The 17,993-nt window shown below is 45.3% G+C and overlaps 1 protein-coding gene across 4 annotated transcripts in view; it reads left to right on the top strand.

The window, feature by feature from the left end:
- Nucleotides 1-17,993, top strand: part of CFAP221 (cilia and flagella associated protein 221) — an 87,739-nt gene that overhangs the window by 45,153 nt on the left and 24,593 nt on the right. For all 4 annotated transcript variants that reach the window (XM_059166635.1, XM_059166636.1, XM_059166634.1 and 1 more), the window contains 8 exons: nucleotides 2,327-2,447; nucleotides 2,532-2,643; nucleotides 2,842-2,950; nucleotides 5,456-5,543; nucleotides 9,544-9,633; nucleotides 10,576-10,674; nucleotides 13,841-13,946; nucleotides 15,996-16,129. In XM_059166635.1, coding sequence (XP_059022618.1) covers nucleotides 2,327-2,447; nucleotides 2,532-2,643; nucleotides 2,842-2,950; nucleotides 5,456-5,543; nucleotides 9,544-9,633; nucleotides 10,576-10,674; nucleotides 13,841-13,946; nucleotides 15,996-16,129 — 859 coding nt within the window. The remainder of the gene's footprint in view (nucleotides 1-2,326; nucleotides 2,448-2,531; nucleotides 2,644-2,841; nucleotides 2,951-5,455; nucleotides 5,544-9,543; nucleotides 9,634-10,575; nucleotides 10,675-13,840; nucleotides 13,947-15,995; nucleotides 16,130-17,993) is intronic.

Raw genomic sequence — 17,993 nt, 5'->3', positions numbered from 1 at the left:
TGCAAGAGGGTTCCCCTTTCGCCACATCCTCTCCAACACATGTTGTTTCCTGTTTTGTTAATTTTGGCCATTCTAACTGGTGCAAGGTGATATCTCAATGTAGTTTTAATTTGAATCTCTCTGAGGGCTAGTGATGATGAACATTTTTTCATGTGTCTGATAGCCATTTGTATGTCTTTATTGGAGAAGTGTCTGTCCATATCTTCTGCCCATTTTTTGATATGATTGTCTGTTTTGTGTGTATTGAGTTTGAGGAGTTCATTATAGATCCTGGATATCAACCTTTTGTCTGTACTGTCATTTGCAAATATCTTCTCCCATTCCGTGGGTTGCCTCTTTGTTTTCTTGACTGTTACCTTTGCTGTGCAGAAGCTTTTGATTTTGAAGAAGTCCCAAAAGTTCATCTTCACTTTTGTTTCCTTTGCCTTACAAATGACTTTCTTAAGGACATCACTTGAGTGGGATTTTTGCTTCCCACAGACGTGTTCTTAAAAACACAAGAGCGTTGCATGGAAGAATCACCACGTAAATGCAGGCATCCCCTCTTTCTAAACTACTATGTTTTGGTCGTCCAGCTGGAGTTTAATATCTTATTTAGTGCACTCCTGAAGTTTTCAAGGACTCCGTCTCAAGACCTGCATGTCTCCGCAGACTGCAGATAGTACTAGAACCTATGAGTTTTTTCCATCCAAGAAAAAAAATTAGCCAGGCTATGGCATTCTCTGAAAAGTGTCACAGGTAGCTTTCTGTTGTTATTTTCAGAATGAAGTGTGTGAGGGACTTTACTCAGGTCCCACGAGTAACTCCTTAGGAAAATGTATCACTTTCTTAGACCCCTTCGTTTCCATTGTCAGCAGTTAGATCCTTTAAGGAAACTGTTCTGTTTTGTTTTTTAAGAGTTTCAAACATTTCTTGTTGTTCCCCAGTATTTATAGCAGAGGTGATGTCAGAAAGTTCTGATGAAATATGGGTGGAGGGCCCCTGCTGGCTCCCTAACCCAGTGCCTCCATTGTGCCCACCACAGCCTGTTGGTCAATGTGTATGTCACCAAAGGTCACTTCTTTCAGGCCATTGACGTTTCAGGATTCTCTTTTGTTGGCGATGTTAAGTTTGAGATGGCTGGCACGTCTCCTGTGCTGTGCAGTGGGGTCCATTCAGGAGATGTTCAGCAGATGGTTTGTGACCATCAGAATGAATTGAATGTCAGTGTATTCTTATTTCTGTAATATCAGGGACATACATAATCCTGCAAAGCAGGCATTCACATATTCTCACCTAAAGAAATGCTTCATAGCATCGAACATGAAGTAGTTCTAGTACATCCCATAATATGACTCCAGAAGCTTCTGTGGGCAGGCTAGTAGCCCTGTCTGTACCTACATATGTCCAAAGACTTTTTTTTTTTTTTTAAAGATTTTATTTATTTATTTGACGGAGAGAAATCACAAGTAGATGGAGAGGCAGGCAGAGAGAGAGAGAGAGGGAAGCAGGCTCCCTGCAGAGCAGAGAGCCTGATGCGGGACTCGATCCCAGGACCCTGAGAACATGACCTGAGCCGAAGGCAGTGGCTTAACCCACTGAGCCATCCAGGCGCCCCGTGTCCAAAGACTTTTCAGTTGCAGAAAAGATCTCAAACATTAGTCAGAGTCACTTGGGCATAGTCATTCTTTTATTAGAAACATACATCAGTGGAAGAACTTTTTTTTTTAATGCAGTAGATTTAGCTATTGAAAACCAACAGCTGGGAAACAAATCACGCTAGAGCAGGAGAGCATTTTCTAGCCTGTCATGTTATCTACTTGTTATGTTCTTTGAGAAGGTAAGGAGGAGCTGCCATTGGTAGACGATTTGGGCCTGTGTGATTACAGTGTGGTACACTCACATTGCATTCATTTTAGTAGACCACTGTTTTAGTACACAGATTTATTTTCAGTGTAGATAGACTCACTACTGGACTGAAAGTCATTATATTATCGGAAGGAATATAAAAATAGGAACCTTGTGGGACACCTGACTGGCTCAGTTAGCACAGAGCACGCAACTCTTGATCTCGAGGTTGTATGTTCGAGCCCCATGTTGGGTGGAGAGATTACTTAAAAAGCCTTTAAAAAATAGGAACCTTGGGGTGCCTGGGGTGGCTCAGTCAGTTTAACCTCTGCCTTCAGCTCAGGTCATGATCCCGGGGTCCTGGGATTGAGCCTCGTGTCGGTCTCCCTGCTCCGTTGGGAGCCTGCTTCTCCCTCTCCTGTTCCCCAAATCCTAAAAAACAGTAGGAACCTTGAGTTGTTGGATTATATAGTAATTTAATATATGTTTTAAACTATAGATTAGAAGAATTTGAAAGATTAAATGCTCTTTCTAAGAAAGTGGACCATCCTCCAGAAAAGGCAGTGACACGCATACATTTTCAGCAGCTTCCACCAAAACTAAAGCCTCTGAAGATTAAGGTAACCTGGGCGTTATGCTCAATATGATGGAAGGAATGACAGAGAAGCACAATAATGACTTGTCCCTCCTGATCTTGGTCTCAGGAAATTGAATATCAGAACTTGAGATTTCCGGTAGATTTATCAAATCCATATGCCGTGGCAACTGTTTTAAACCAAGAACCAGGAAAACTGAAGATTAAAGAATTAAGAGAAGGTAACTAGCTGATCCGTGGTAAATCAGCCACTGGCAGAATAGGGAAGAATTATTGTTCGTCACATTTACTATTTATGAACAACAACAGCAAAACCCAGTTAGGTTGCTGTTATGTTTTGCCATTAGAAATGTGTTTTTGTCTTGGCAAATGATGCTGATTTGATTACTGACATAATCATTGTTTGCTCTTGCCCTCAGTTTTGGACCAAGGCAATGAGATTTCAAAAACAAGACAGATGAAGGAAGCACTCTTTGAACAGAAAGTCAGACAGGACACTTATGAAGAGATCGAAAATCACCTTAAGTGGTAAATATTGAGCAGTTATTTATATCAAGGGAGAGGACAGCGTTTTTAATAATGGCTTTTTATACATGAGACATGATGAAGTGTAATCGCTTTGTGCCCTTTGAAAAGTTTCATTATTTCCTCTCCTCTACTGGACCTGAGACGTTTCTCTTTAGCATAAATCACCATGACCAAACCATGCTCTTTCCTAAGTGTGACCACATAGTGGCAGACACAGAGTAAACTGTAGGAGACACCAGGACACTGCTCCCTACTGACCACTGCTGCCAGCATCCTGTCTCTCCTTTAGGGGCCCCGAATCTCGCCCCCCACCCCGACTCAGCCCCCTGTGCCCTGGGGTGTCTGCCCAGGTGCCTCTCGGGATCCCAGCAGTGCAGGCTGGAGTGGGGGAGGCTCTGGGTGGAGGTTCCAGAGCTCAGCTGTGAGACCTGTGTCCTGTTATTCTGTGGTCGAAATACATCTCTGTCCCCAGGTTTTTACCGGATCATACCAGAAGTATTCATGTGCCCAGACCCCACTAAAGTAGTAAACTTTAAAAACTCTTGAGCTGAACTAAAAAAGAAACCCTGAGAAAGAGTTTTGGAGAGGCCACTTGCCCATGCCCCACAGACATACTTCTCAGACAGAGAGAACACACACCAAACTCCCGGGCCTTCACAGATGTCCCCCATCCCGCCACCCTGCTTGCCCAGGGCAGTGCCCTCCGTGTCTCACAGAAGCGTCTTTCCTTCCACAGCAGCCTCTCCGTCACGGTCTGGCCCTGGTTAAATGTGAAGTACACCAAGTCACTGCAGATCATTTTTTAAAATACTCTTTCCCTATTACAAAAAATGGCCACACTGTCAGAATGAATGAATGTCAGTGTATTCTTATTTCTGTAATATCAGGGACATATATAATCCTGCAAAGCAGGCATTCACATATTCTCTCTTAAAGAAATGCTTCATAGCACCGAACATGAAGTAGTTCTAGTACATCCCATAATATGACTCCAGAAGCTTCTGTAGGCAGGCTAGTAGCCCTGTCATTGTAGAAAACCTGAAAAATACATATATATTTTTTTAAGGGGAGAGAAGTGGGGGAAAAAAAAATCTGTAATGCATTGACTGCTGCCAACACTTTCCCTCTTTCGGTGCTTTTTTGTAGCGTGCCTGAGATCACATCCTCGATTGAGTTCTGAAGGCTCTGTCATTCACTGAGTATTTTCTTCCGGCTTTTTCTTATCAGAAAAAGAATTTAAACCTGCCAGTAACACCCACATACATTAGACAGCGGTTCACTAGTTGTTGACATTATGCCACATACACTTGCACTGTCTACACACACACACACACACACACACACACACACACCTGCCTTTGAAGCATTTGAAAGTGAGTTGCAGACATCACAGAGCTTTGCTCTTCAAGGTGTTAGCACGTGGCTCCTAAGAACAAGGACATTCTCCAACAGGAGCCTCATCACCTCCAAGAAATCTAAAACTGACACCATAATATTAGAATCACCAGCCTCTCTGCATGTTTACCTAGTGGTCTCAATAATGTCCTTTCCATCTGGGCTTTTGTTTGGTTGGTTTTGGGAGAGGAAGACTCCGCCATCCAAACAAAGGTCAGACCATTTGTACTTAGCTTCCAGGTCTCTCCAGGCTCCTTCCGTCAAACAGTTCTCCAGACACCCCGTCCCCTTTTAAAATCATAGCAACTGTTTATTTTAAACATGTGCCAGGCTCCGTGATCAATACATTACATACCAGAATTTTCTAAACTCTGCTAAAGTTCACAAAGCACACATTTCACCATGTTAACCGTTATAACGTGTACAATGCAGATATTCTTATTGTATTCACAGGCTCATTCAACTGTCCCCATCATACTACACTAAAACATTTGCATCACTCCAGAAGGAAACCCCATACCTATTAAGCAGTCACTCCCATTCCCTCTCCCCTCCATGTCCTCGGTCCTCTTTCTAGCTCTATAGATTTGCTAATGCCAGACATTTCAAGTGAATGGAATCCTACATACATAGGTGGCCTATTGTAACTGGTTTCTTTCATTTAACATGGGTTGAAGGTTCATCTGTGTCATAGCATCTGTCAGGACTTTGTTCCTTTTTTATGGCCATGTAATGTTCCATTGCATGGATTGACTACATTTTATTTACTCATTTATCAGTTGGCAGACATCTGGATGTTTTTCACTTTTTGGTTACTGTAAAGAAGGCTGCTGTGAACATTTACATGCAAGCTTCTGTGTGAACACATCTTTTCAGTTCTCTAAGGTGGGGAATTGCTGGGTCATATGGTAAATCTATGTTTAGCATTTGGAGAAAGAGCCAAACTGTTGCTGCAGTCTCTACAACTTCTCTCCTGCGTGGCCCTCCTCCAGTATCTCCACACCCGCTTTGGTTGCTGAGAATAGCAAAGACACTCCATCCCCAAACTGGCCATGGTATTCTGAAGGGCTCTGGAAGCTGGGTTTGTTTGTTTGTTTGTTTCCTCCCCAGGCAGGTGCACCTCGGTAGAGATCATATGTCTTTTAAATTTAGAAAAGACCTTGCTGAAGAGCGGCAAAGAGAAAACATCAAATATAAGGTCAGAGTCGCTAATTCAATGATACTGATTGCACTAAATAATTTGAATTCCTGCTATATGCAAGAGGCTACATGGTAAGAAGGAACACATAGTTCCATTGGGAGGGGAGGAGGCTGATGACAAGTTAATTGTTAACCATAAATCAAGGCTGGCTGTAGATGTCACAAGAAACCGCTACTAAATATTGTGGGGAGTCAAAGGCCAGAGAGGAGAAAGAGCTCATCTAATTGAAAAGCTTCCTCCAAGACATGGTATGATTTTGAAAGGCAGTAAAGAGGACAAAGGCATTCAGTTCAGAGGGAGGGCAATACCTCAAATTCAGGTTGGAGTTCTGGGTGTGGCGTACGCCTGTCCCGTGATCTGCAGACCAGAGAGTAAGAGGGACCTACAGACAGGGACCAGGAGTGACGCCAGAGCCAGAGCCAGACAAAAGTTCCAAGCCAGAGACCCTCAAGGGGAGCTGAGCAGAGAGAATGACAAACTGGTTGAGGGGAGGGGGCCACGGCTAGCTTGTCAAGGCAGCACCTGCAGATTCAGGGAGGGGAGGGTAGAGACGGGAATGGTGGAACTGTGCCACACCCCTGGGCTCACCGTGTGTGAGAGACCTTGTTTCCTGAGAGCAGATGCAGGGGTTGCTGGCCCATAGTCACTGAAGCAGAAGATACTCATGGGCCAGAGGAGATAAGGCTCAGCTCCGGCTTCCTGTCTCAGGGGCTGGGACTTTGTTGGGAGGACTGGCAGAACCATCCTGTGTCATACTAGTCTGCTCAGGCTGTGGTAACAAGTACCAGCCTGGGAGGTGTAAGCAACAGAAACATGTTTTCTCACTGTTCTGGAAGCCCAAGGTCAAGGTGCATGAGGGAATGATCTCTCTTCTCGACCTACAGACCATCTTTTCCCTGTGCCTTCACATTTTTTTCCTCTTTCCAAACTTCCTCTTAGAGAAGACACCAGTCACACTAGAGTAGGGCCCACCCTGTGACCTCCTTGTAACTTGATTACACCTTCAAACACTGTGTCTTCAAACACAGTCACATTCTGAGGTGATTGCGGGTTAGGATTTCAACATAGGAGTTTTGGAGGGACATAATTCCGCCATAACACATATATTTAAGCTTGGGATTGTGAGCTTCCCATGGTCAGTGCTACACGAAGTGGCCACACTGGGTGGGAGGGATTAGGGAAAAACATGGATCTTGTTGGATAGGAATCTATTTTTCTTCCTAGAATACATTTTTCTTACAGAATACAGTTTTCTTCCTAGAGCTTCTTTCTGATTGGATTCCAAATCAGATACTCGAGTAAATTTATCTTGTTTTTCTTTATTTTTTCCAAGAGAGAATGTAAAATGATTGCATTAGTAAACCTTAGCATTTAGGGAAGGCACGTATTAGATTGGCATTGAAATTTAGTTTGATTCTAGTTCTGTTTCTCTACATTGGATTTTAAAAACGAAACATTGAGTATTCTGTCCACCCCACAACGGGATGATACTTTATAACCATTTTAGAGATGAAGGTGACACAAAACGTGGCACAACTAGGCAGGGCAGTGTGACAGCAAAGGCTGGATTGCCAGCCTTTGGTCTCCAGGGAACTCAACTGTGTTTGCCTTGCAAGCATGTTTAACAAGTGCTCTTTGTCTGTAAGATTCTGCTAGTGAATGAGCCACTGTCCCTGCCCTCCAGAAAGGCACAGTCCACAAGGGGCACAGAAATATTAAGAGATGATTTAAAATGTGCCAAGTGCTGTCACTGAGGGGCAAAGAAGGGAAGGGGATCGAATGGTTCACAGGCATCCCGCTTAGGTATATGCTGGCGATTTTAACCCAGTGAGCCACCCAGGCGCCCCTATGCTGGTGATTTTAAATGAGATCCCAAATACAGAAGAGAAGTTCAACTTGAGACATGTTACACATGGAGGGCCTGGAGGGCATCCTGGTGGTGGCTACAGGAACAAGTATACCTCAGTAGAGAGGTGGAGAGTAGACACAGAACAGCGCCATGGCCTGGGGAAAGTTTAATAGAGTGAGAAACTGGTAGCTCCAGGTGGGAAAGCAAGAGAACCTCATGATTTGAGGGGAGAGCAGCAGATAGCAAAGGAGCCAGAAGGAGAAATGGTCAGGGAGGTCAGGAGAACCGGGTGACACTGAAAAAGCAGACAGGGAGGGATCCAGGATGGTGGGGCCCAAGAAGTACATGGTGTGTTGGACCACTTAGAAGGCCTGTTTTGCCGTGGCGATAGCCATCCCGGGAGAGAGGTGGAGATGAAAAGCCAAATGGCCATGGCTCAAGGAATGCAGGGAAGTGAGTGGCTGGTTTCTTGAGAAGCTGAGATGACCAGAAGCGAAGAATCGGGGCATGGACCATTCCAAGGGGATGTGGCATCAAAGAGGAGGTTTCTAAGTTGGAAAACTCCAGCATTTGTACGCTGAAGGCAAAAAACAACCGCAGAAGGAAGGGCTAAAGAAATTTGGGAAGAGGCCTTGGTTGGCGGGGAAGATTGACCTTGAGGAAGGACATGGTGTCAGGCTTGCATGCTGAGAGAGGGCCGTTGAAGGCTGCATGTGGCCTTGTCCTTCTGGGTGTCCCGGGAGGCCAGGCCAGCTGCGGAGATAGCCATGAGCACTGGCTGGAGAGAGGCCTGCAGAGAGGAGCTAGTAGTCACAAGGGTAGCCAAGGGGAGAAGGAAAGAAGACTTCATGTGCTTAACATCACACTGGGCCCCTGAGCCCCAGTATAGTTTGGCAGCAAGTGCTGAAAGACCCTATTCTGTGTGTCTGGGAGCTCTCATCAGGCAGCTGAATCCTGGCGGGTGACCCAGTGGCAAGGAACACCTGAAGGCCCAGGCCATGTGGCAGAAAGCTGAGACAAGGGAGCTGGGCGGGGAGATGGGGGTGTGGGGAGGGCAGGGAGTAGAGGGAGTGGGAGTGGGCAGGATGATGGGCTTTTACCCAGGAGATGGTTGATGATAGTAAATTTCAAAACACATCATAATAAATAGAGTCTTCATATAAGACCTCACCCTCCTCTCTTTTCTAGCTATCAACCTATTTGCTAATCCCTCCTTTAAGATGCTATTTTATTTTATTTTATTTTTAGTGGTAGTGGAGGTCTGCGTCTCTTCCCACAAAATCTGTCTTTTGAGGCTTACATCCATAGCCTCAGTCTCAGACTCAGCTCCCTGATACGTGCAAATCAGAGCTAGACAGCTCACCACCTGGTGTCAATAACACAACTCTCTCGTTTCTTCTGTTAATGTGGGGTTTGGAATAGATTGCTTCCAGTTAAGTCTTTAAATCTGATGGCAAACAGCATACATACAAGCCAAGCTAGATCTGGAAGTAATTTAACAAGTAATAAAAACCACAGATAGGTAAAAACTAACAAGCTTTTGCTGTGGACACAGTCCCTTTTTCCATGGAGGCAGGTGTATGCAGACACCAAGCCAAGCCCAGCCAGCCAGCCTTCCAGGGGAGTGTGCCATGTCTCCTGGGTAATGGGCCAGAGAGCTCCAGGGTCCTGGGGAAGCAGGAGGTGGGGCAGCAACCTGGGAGAAGACACTTACTCCAGGGAAAGGGCAGATCCCACGAGAGGGGAGGACTTAGGCACCTTTGTTAAACCCCGTACTGGGATAATCAGCTCTGAGGAGGAACTTGAAACTTTAAGTTCTTTTTTAAATGAAATCTCCACACTCCCGTGGTTACGCGGTTTCTTAAAATCCTTCTGGTGAGTTTTAAATGCTTTGGAAATGATTTCCAGAGCCATTGTCCCCTGGTTATGGAAAGAAAGCTCTAGGTCCACTCAGCTGTTAGAACCCCCTATGTTTAAACAGTGAGTATGATTATAATGAGCCCTTTAACTCTCTGTCACCCATTCCCAGCCAGAACTTCGTGTGTGGATGTGACTGATCCTTTGATAGGTTTCTATCAGCTTTAAAGAGATATACAGTTGTGCGTGTTTGTCTTCAATTTTAATATTTTTGGTGATTGAAAAACCCAGATAGATCGAGGAGATCCTGTTTTGGACGAGGAATTTCAGCGCATCAAGACAGAAGTCCACCAGAAACGGGTTGTTCGTAGTCTAGAAGAAGTGGGTAACTTTCCTTTATTTGGGAGCTAATTATCAATAGCCCTTTATATTCTTCTTTTTAAAACACTAAACAATTTTATAGAAATGCTTTTACCAAGAGATATTTACTAAGTTAAAATTTGCATTTTAATTTTTATTTTCAGAGTGTTTTTTTACTATATATTTGCAAGTGAAGTATCAAAAATCATGATGTTTCCCTTAAAATTAACAGCATTAAATTCCTTGGCTCCTCCTACGTTCTCTTTCTTGGTCTTCTTTTTTGTTTCCCTTTGCTCTCTAAGCCCCTGTCTGCAGGTCCTTCCTGGTGGGTCCCTGAGCCTATGTTCCTTGCCTCCTGCCCTTGGTGGGAAGGATTCACAACAGGAGGCCAGAAGCTAGAGATTCTCAAGCTCTCCTACAGATTTGGGACCTGGGAAAAGCCCTCTTTGTTTCTGTACCTCAGTCTCCTCAAACATAAAATGGGGACAGTGGCTCCTTCACCTGAGTGTCCTCTGTCATGTGATAGTGTCTGGTTAAAACCCCAATTTTTAATTTTAACAATGAGACAATGCGAAAGACAGAGAGAACACAAGAACAGGGTGAAGGGCGGAGGAAGAAGCAGACTCCTAGCTGAGCAGGGAGCCTAATGGGGGCCTGGATCCAGGACCCGTCCTGGGATCATGTCCTGAGCCAAAGGCAGATGCTTAAACAACTGAGCCACTCAGGCACCCCTACACTGTCAATTTGTTAAAACCCAAATTTCAAATTTCACTTTGGGCTCCCAACCCAAGAAGTATTCCCTATACTGCTACATACACTAGGAGTGTAGAATAAATGTTCATTCCATGGTGAAACAGATAAGTCATAAGTTGATTTAGGATCAGGCTCTGAAAAATTTTTATTAGGTGCTCCTACCTGGAGTTAAATTTAAACCTAAGAAATGCCTGTGTTCTATTTTCACAGAAAATCAAGGAATTCCATCCTAATTTTGATCCACTCGTTAATAATACCTGGGTCAACAGGTTCAGGGCACAAAAGCGCTTTCAGCAAGCTGCACGCAAGGTAAGTCCCAGCACCAAAGGGAAATTTTAATTGGCTTAGTCCTCAGCACAAGAAAATCGAATGAGTTTTTCTAACAGTTTTATTGAGATATAATTCACTTACTATAAAATTCACTCTTGTAAAGTATACATTTTAGTGGGTTTTAATGTATTTACACAGTTCTACAGCCATCAACACGATCTAACTTTAGAACATTTAAAAAATTTTATTGAAGTGTAGTTAGCATACAATGTTATAGTAGTTTCAGGTGTAAAATATAGTGATTTGACAATTAATTTTAGAATAAATTTTTATCACTGCAAAGAGAAACCTGGTTCCCATTAGCAGTCCCTCTCCATCCCCCAGTCCTTGGCAACCAGAGATCAGCTTTCTGTCTCTATGGATTCACCCTTTCTGGACATTTCATAAACATGGAATCATAGGGCACATGGCCTTTTGTAACTGGCTCTTTCACTCAGCTGGTTTTCAAAGCTCATCATGTGGTAACCTGTACCAGTACTTCATTTCTCTTTTATGGGTGGATACAGTCCCATCATCCCATCATGCACATACGCCATATTGTATCTTTTCGTCCGCTGAAACGTTTGTGTTGTTCTCACTTTTTGGTCATTATGAATAATAATCTTATGAACATTCCATTCGTGTACATGTTTGTGGACATGTTTTCAGTTCTCTTGGATATATACCTAAGAGTAGACTTGCCCTGTCATGTGGTAACACTAGAACATTTGGACTTTGATCAGTTACTTCTAGAGAGAGCAATCGCGAATTCCTGTGATATCTAGTGTCATCCAGGCTTATGGCTTTCCCTTCAACATGTGTCATCTCATTTCACCCTCATGGTGGCTTTCCACCCAACCCATTAGAGCCTCCAATGGCTTGCTGTGATCGGGATAAAAAATAAAAGGTGTCAGTGACTCCCTAGTCTAGCTTCAGCCATACCTCTTTAGCCTAGCCCCACCCTCCACCCTGCTCCCTACCTCTATCTTCTGTGTGGTCCCAGTCCTCATCTCCCAAACACACCAGCCCGTTCCCTACTACAAACGTTGTCATGCTTCACCTGAGGAGACAGTCCGTCTCCTCTCCATGTGCATACTTGTCCTGTGGGCCAGTATGAGCCCACTGAGCCATCACCAAGCCAAGGTGCCTCTTGCTTCTTATGCTGCTGGTAGATCCCTTGTCCCAGCCACTCGAGTGCAGCTGCCTTGCAGAAGAGAGCCATTCTCAAGCAGGGGAGAGTCATGCTCAAGGCCTGGACTCTGGAGCCAGGCTGCCTGCCCCTAATTATTCTTTTTCTTTTTTTTTTTAAGAGAGAGAGTGTGAGAGAGAGCGTACATGTGAACAGTGGGGAAGAACAGAGGAAGAGAAGGAAGCAGACTTCCCATTAAGCAGGGAGCCTGACACGGGGCTTGATCCCAGGACCCTGGGATCATGACCTGAGCCAAAGGCAGCCACTTAATGACTGAGCTACCCAGGATCCCCTGCCCCTAATTCTTGATGCCACTAATGAGCTTTCTGATCTTGGACAAGTTCTATAACCTCCATTAGCTTCCTCCTCCTCCATAACTGAGGATCACAGTAAGACTTGTCTCGGAGTTGTTGTGAACATTTAACTGGGCGAATATGTATAAGGGCTCCAAAAGTTTATAAACTTTCTCCATCGAGCAGTGTTTTCAGCCTGGACTGAGGACAGTCTAGGGGAGAGGCAGAGCTCACTGATCAGTGACCTGTGCACCAGCCTCCAGGGTCTGGTGGGACCCTATCCCTGCTGAGACTCTGTCTGGGTAGGTTGCTATGTGCAGAACAGAGGTGGCCACAAGGAGCTCAGTGTGGGGAAGGAAGTGGTGGAAAGAGGCAGGGCAAAGCTGTGCTCCAAGGGAGGAGGGCACAGCTGTTGACAATGGGCAAACAGCAGTGATACTGGCCAGGCTGGCTTCTCCATGAGTGCGACCACCTGGCCTTTCTGGGCTGAGCCCTCCAGGGTGATAAAGGTATTGTCAGCTGTTTCGTGCTTTGCTCTGAGCAATGGCTCAGTCTTTCCCTCACTCCCCAGGTGAGTCAGATCAAGGTACAGATACATCCCCAGCCTGATGACTTCCTGTCATCTCTCCACAACTCAGCCACAGCCCCGTCATCCCCTGCCTAGACCAGTGTGACTCTCTCTGCCTTCCCTGCTTCCAGTCCCCGCCAACAGCAGCCACAGTAGTATTCCCAAAGCCAAAAGGCGAGGGTACCCCTCCTCCGGTAAAACCCTCCAAAGTCTTCCCATTGCAACTGAAATGAAGCATACAACTTTTTTCAAGGCCACAGGCCACTCTTCTCTCTGTCCCTTAGACCTGTCTCATTTGTTCCTGCAGCAGGATCTTCCTCTTTGCTATTTGCTCTGCTCTGAATTCTCTTCCTCAGATCATTCTCTCCTCATCATTCCAGTTTTAGATCAAACCTCACCTTCTCAGTGAGGTCTTCTATCATTACCCTTGCAGCAGTGGCCAGACCACTCCCCTCCCCACATCCTCCCCCCATCATGCCCTCGGGTGTGTGAGCACGCACGTGCACGCACACACACACAGTTAGAATGTCAGTTCGGTGCAGGCAGGAACAACCGCATCTGATAAGCCTTGAACAGAACTGACCAGGGCATCAGCACGTCATACTATTAATTTGTTAAATGAGAGCCCCTTACAGGATGGAAAGGGCTATTAATCATGGAAGGAATGGTCCCTTTGGCCACAGCTCAGAGCACGGGCACCAGACCCCTCCAGTAGCATGCACTCTGAGCGCAAAGCACGTGGTATACATTTAGCATTGCCCATAATCCACAAGAACCACCCATTTATTTGGTCCCTCTGCTCCAAAAATAATACAGCGGAAGCATTGCTATTCAGATACACTGAAAAGAAGCAGCGTGGAACTGGTCATTCTTTCCACTCTGGAAATAGAAGAACAGGGCTCATAAATTGGGCGGAACAAGGCCAGATGACAACTTAGTCTTCTTTTTTTTGTATTCAGGCAAGTCAACATGGCCTCTACCTAGGGCAATGCGCCACGATCCCTGTGAATTCTGACTTAGAGCGCGGGCCTCAGCCCTTAGCTGTGGTTGGGGAAAGGGAATCAAACTGAAAGACAAAATGAGTGAATACTTTGAAATCATCCCTTCTAATTCCAGGTCATGATTCACAGAAGATTAATCAGTATGCTGAGTGCTATTCATAACATGGACAAAGAGAACATACACAGAAAACTGAGCCAAGGAAGACAGTCAATAATAACAGGTAGAACACAACTGCCAAGTGCAGTGAAGCTTCAACCCTAGGGCTTCTGAGCATGACATCCTGTATAAGGCGTTTAGCTGTGCAGAGGTAAAATATTTTTGTAAATCACATCCATTAGTTTTGTTTTTTTTTTAATGGCCACAGTAATGAATCACCACAAACTTAAGGCTTTCAACAAAACAGATGTATTATCTCACATTGCTGGAGGTCAGAAGTCTGAAAACCAAGGTGTCAGCAGGGCTAGCTTCTTCTGGAATTTCCAGTGAAGAGTCTGTTCCAGGCCTTTCCACATCACTCTGCACCCTGCTTCAGTTGTCACATCACCTCCCCTGACTCTGGCCCTCCTGCCTCCTCCTCATACGGGTCCTGTGACAACACAGGGCCACCTGGACTACCCAGGACACTCTCCCCATCTTCAGATCTTTAACTTGATCATACTGGCAAAGTCCCTTTCGTCATGGAAGGTGACAGAGTCATAGCTGCAAGGGATGGAATGTGGACATCTTTGGGAGAGGACCACCATCAGGCCTACCCAGGACATAAATCAGACCTCCAGGCCTGATTGGATTTGGATGAAATGCCTACCCAAGTGAGAGTCAACCAGACTGGCCGACCTAGCCAAGTTGTGACATCTATGGAGTCTGGCCATGGTTTGACCTCTTGTTTTATGTCCTCAGTTCTCTCCTGTCACCAGAGAGACCAGGGTGGTCAACATTCATACTTGTTAACTGACTGGATACATCTAGTGTTGTAACAACCTAGCATTTGCACATAAAGCTTTTTTTTTTTTTTTTTTCCAAATAGACTCCATGCCCAGCATGGAGCCCAACACAGTGCTTGAACTCACAACTGTGAGATCAAGTATTGACTGCTCAGCTGACTGAGCCACCCAGCTGCCTCGCACATAAAGCTTTTGACCTCGTACAATCTTTGCTAACTTAAAGGAATTCCAGTCCTTGGATGCCTGGGTTGACTGGGCTATTGGAAGCACACTCTCAGTGGCTTTTGGGCTAACATCATCTTCTCTTCCCCAAGGCTCATCTGCAGATGCATGGGCAGGCCCCAATCCTTCCAAACCCTGCCTGCCCTCCCTAGTGGGAGCCCCCAAACCTGACTCTTCAGTCTTCCACTCCTTCAAGACCTAGATGGATTTTTTTTTCCTAAACATTTTATTGCATTTTAATCCCTTTCCCCCTGCCTTTTTCTTTGGCCTGACCCAGTGCTGTTTATTGAATCCATCATCAGGCAAGGACTCACTATTCATCACAAAAAGGGGTGGGCAGGGATTCACCACAGGAGGGTCTTCCAAAGGGGTGGATTGGGGGACAGCAGGTGTGGGACTTGGGCTCCTGCAGAGGACCAGTAGTCTGTCCAGCCCTTGCCTGCGGATACACTTGACAGCTGCTGGGCATGGCATCCAACAGGACCCTGTCCCTCCTCACCGCAGACAGTGCCCCTAAACAATGGCTGGGCCCAAGACCCCCAAGGCCCTAAGGGAAGAAGGAGCTCTGGTGGCCCAGGCTCAGGTCTTGAGCATCCGCTCCTCATCTTGTCCCCTTCAAAATCCAGATGCATATTTTGTTTCTTGTAACCATTTTTTTTTTGCTCTTTTAATTATACTTTCAAAAAATTTCTCCTATGTTATTATTACATCCAGTATTGATGTTTCTAATGAAGAAACGCTTGTTTAAAATATTGTAAAATTCATCTGTGAATTATGTATGGACCCCTGTAAAATGTCTTCATTTGTTTTTTAATGCAATCTTTTTTTTGACTGATAAGGACAAAGAAGATTCATTAGAGAGCCTTTCATGGGGAATTGTAGTTTTTTTGGAAGTGAAAAATAAAGCTTTAAAAAGGAGAAGGGGTGGGTAAAGAACGAAAGAAAATTAGAACTGGGCCCAGATGCCCATAGACATATATATTCTTTCCGAGCTGGCATGTGACAAGTGCCCACCGATTGGTGTATGGCAGATAGGAAACTGAAGACGGTGGTTTCACACAAAAATACTGTAAGAACTTCCCCCCAATACTCTTCTGTTCCCCCAGACAAGAATGCCTCCAGATTCCTCCTGGCTCCGATCAGTCAAGATAATTATTCCAGTCGTTTCTCTGTATCCCCCAAGGAAGTACTGCCCTTCGCCTTCCCGTCCTACAGTCCTCCTCAGAGCTCCAACGAGTTGGTGGGTGCCATTGGGCTGGGGGCTGGGGGCCGGGCACGATCAGAGGGTTGTTAGATGGCGGCAAGACTTACTTCAGGCTTTGTCCCTTTGCTTCCTCCTGAGAGGCTCCCTGAGACACCTGTGCCCAGGGAGTTGCGATCACTGGGAAACCTGAGATCATCTAGATTCACCTGTGCCGAGCTCCGTGGTAACCTGGGCTGGGTGCCTTCCAGCCTGGAACCCATCAAAAGCCCCTCCTGACAGCCCAGGAACTGGGCCTGAGAGCAAAGGGGCAGATGGAGAATCCAGGAGGGCCCGGTCTAGGGAGGCGGGCTCTGCTCAGCTGGACCCTTCTGCTTTTTGGGCAGATGGAAAGTGTCTGAAGTGCACTTGTATCAGTGCATTTACTCTTCAGCAAATTTATGCGATAGGTTTATCATCTTACCAACGAGGAAGAAACTGAGACACAAGGCCACATGGCTGGTAATAAAATGTTTCCTAAGCTGATATAGCATGTAGTTAGCAATAAACAGCATGTTTAAATTGATGTTGAAAGCACACACGTGGGGCGCCTGGTGGCTCACTCAGTTAAGCGACTGCCTCTGGCTCAGATTGTGATCCTGGAGTCCCAGGGTCAAGCACCGCATCTGGCTCCCTGCTCGGCAGGGAGTCGGCTTCTCCATCTGACCCTCCCATCTCCTGCTCTCCCTCTCAAAAAAAAAAAAAAAAAAAGCACATAGGCAAATTAATTTTTTAGTTTCAAAGAATGAACTTGCCGTGCACATCCTACATCGTATATTACACATCACAAGTTAATCTACTCGAGAACTGCAGGACCAACTTTAGAAATTCCATGGGTTTTCTGCATTAGATCATCAAATGACCTAAGACATCAAACTGTGTAGTTCCTAGGAAATAATAAATCTATGATTCTCAAGCATGGATAAACACACTTAATAATTAATGGGGTGGAGGGGCGCCTGGGTGGCTTAGTCAGTTAAGTGTCCCAACTCTTGATTTTGGTTCTGATCATGATCTCAGGGTCATGAGATTGAATACCATGCAAGGCTCTGTGCTCAGCAGTGAGTCTGCTTCTTTCCCTCTCCCTCTCCCTCTGCCACTCCCCTCTACCACCTCCGCTCACACCCTCTCTCTCTCCAAAACAAATACACCTTCAAAAAAAAAGATTCTCGGGGCACCTGGGTGGCTCAGTGGGTTAAGCTGCTGCCTTCAGCTCAGGTCATGATCTCAGGGTCCTGGGATCGAGTCCCGCATCGGGCTCTCTGCTCAGCAGGGAGCCTGCTTCCCTCTCTCTCTCTCTGCCTGCCTCTCCATCTACTTGTGATTTCTCTCTGTCAAATAAATAAATAAAATCTTTAAAAAAAAAAAAAAAAAGATTCTCTGCCTCTGCCCCTCTCCTTCCCCACTCACAAGCACATTTTCTCTCTCTCTCTAAATAATAACTAACGGGCCAGAAAGGGTGATAGTGATGAGTAGATCACTGTGTTGTGTAGCCTTTCTCATTATTTTTGAGTAGTTCCCATCTTACACTTTCATTTGTTGCCTTAGTTAGTTCTACAAAGACTTCTGTGGCTTGTGGTTGATGAAAGATGGAACAGTCAGCACTCCTGTCTATAAAGAGTTTTGTAACTCATTCTATACTTTATTTCATCAGTTCTTTTTATATTTAGCAGCTTTGAAATCAATAAATGTCATATAAGCAATGTGTATTAGTAATGCATCATATTAATTTAATGATGATAGATTAGGCAAAATACAGTATTTATTGAGGGGTCCGTAGTATGTCAGGAGCTGTTCCAGGTTCTCTGGGTGACCAAGGCAGACAGCAGGCAGGAAAGTAGTGCTTTGGAGATGAGCCCCCATG

The sequence above is a fragment of the Mustela lutreola genome, chromosome 3 (assembly GCF_030435805.1).
Source record: "Mustela lutreola isolate mMusLut2 chromosome 3, mMusLut2.pri, whole genome shotgun sequence".
NCBI lineage: Eukaryota > Metazoa > Chordata > Mammalia > Carnivora > Mustelidae > Mustela > Mustela lutreola.
Note: the sequence above shows the minus strand (reverse complement) of the source record. Positions and strands in the feature narration are given on the sequence as shown.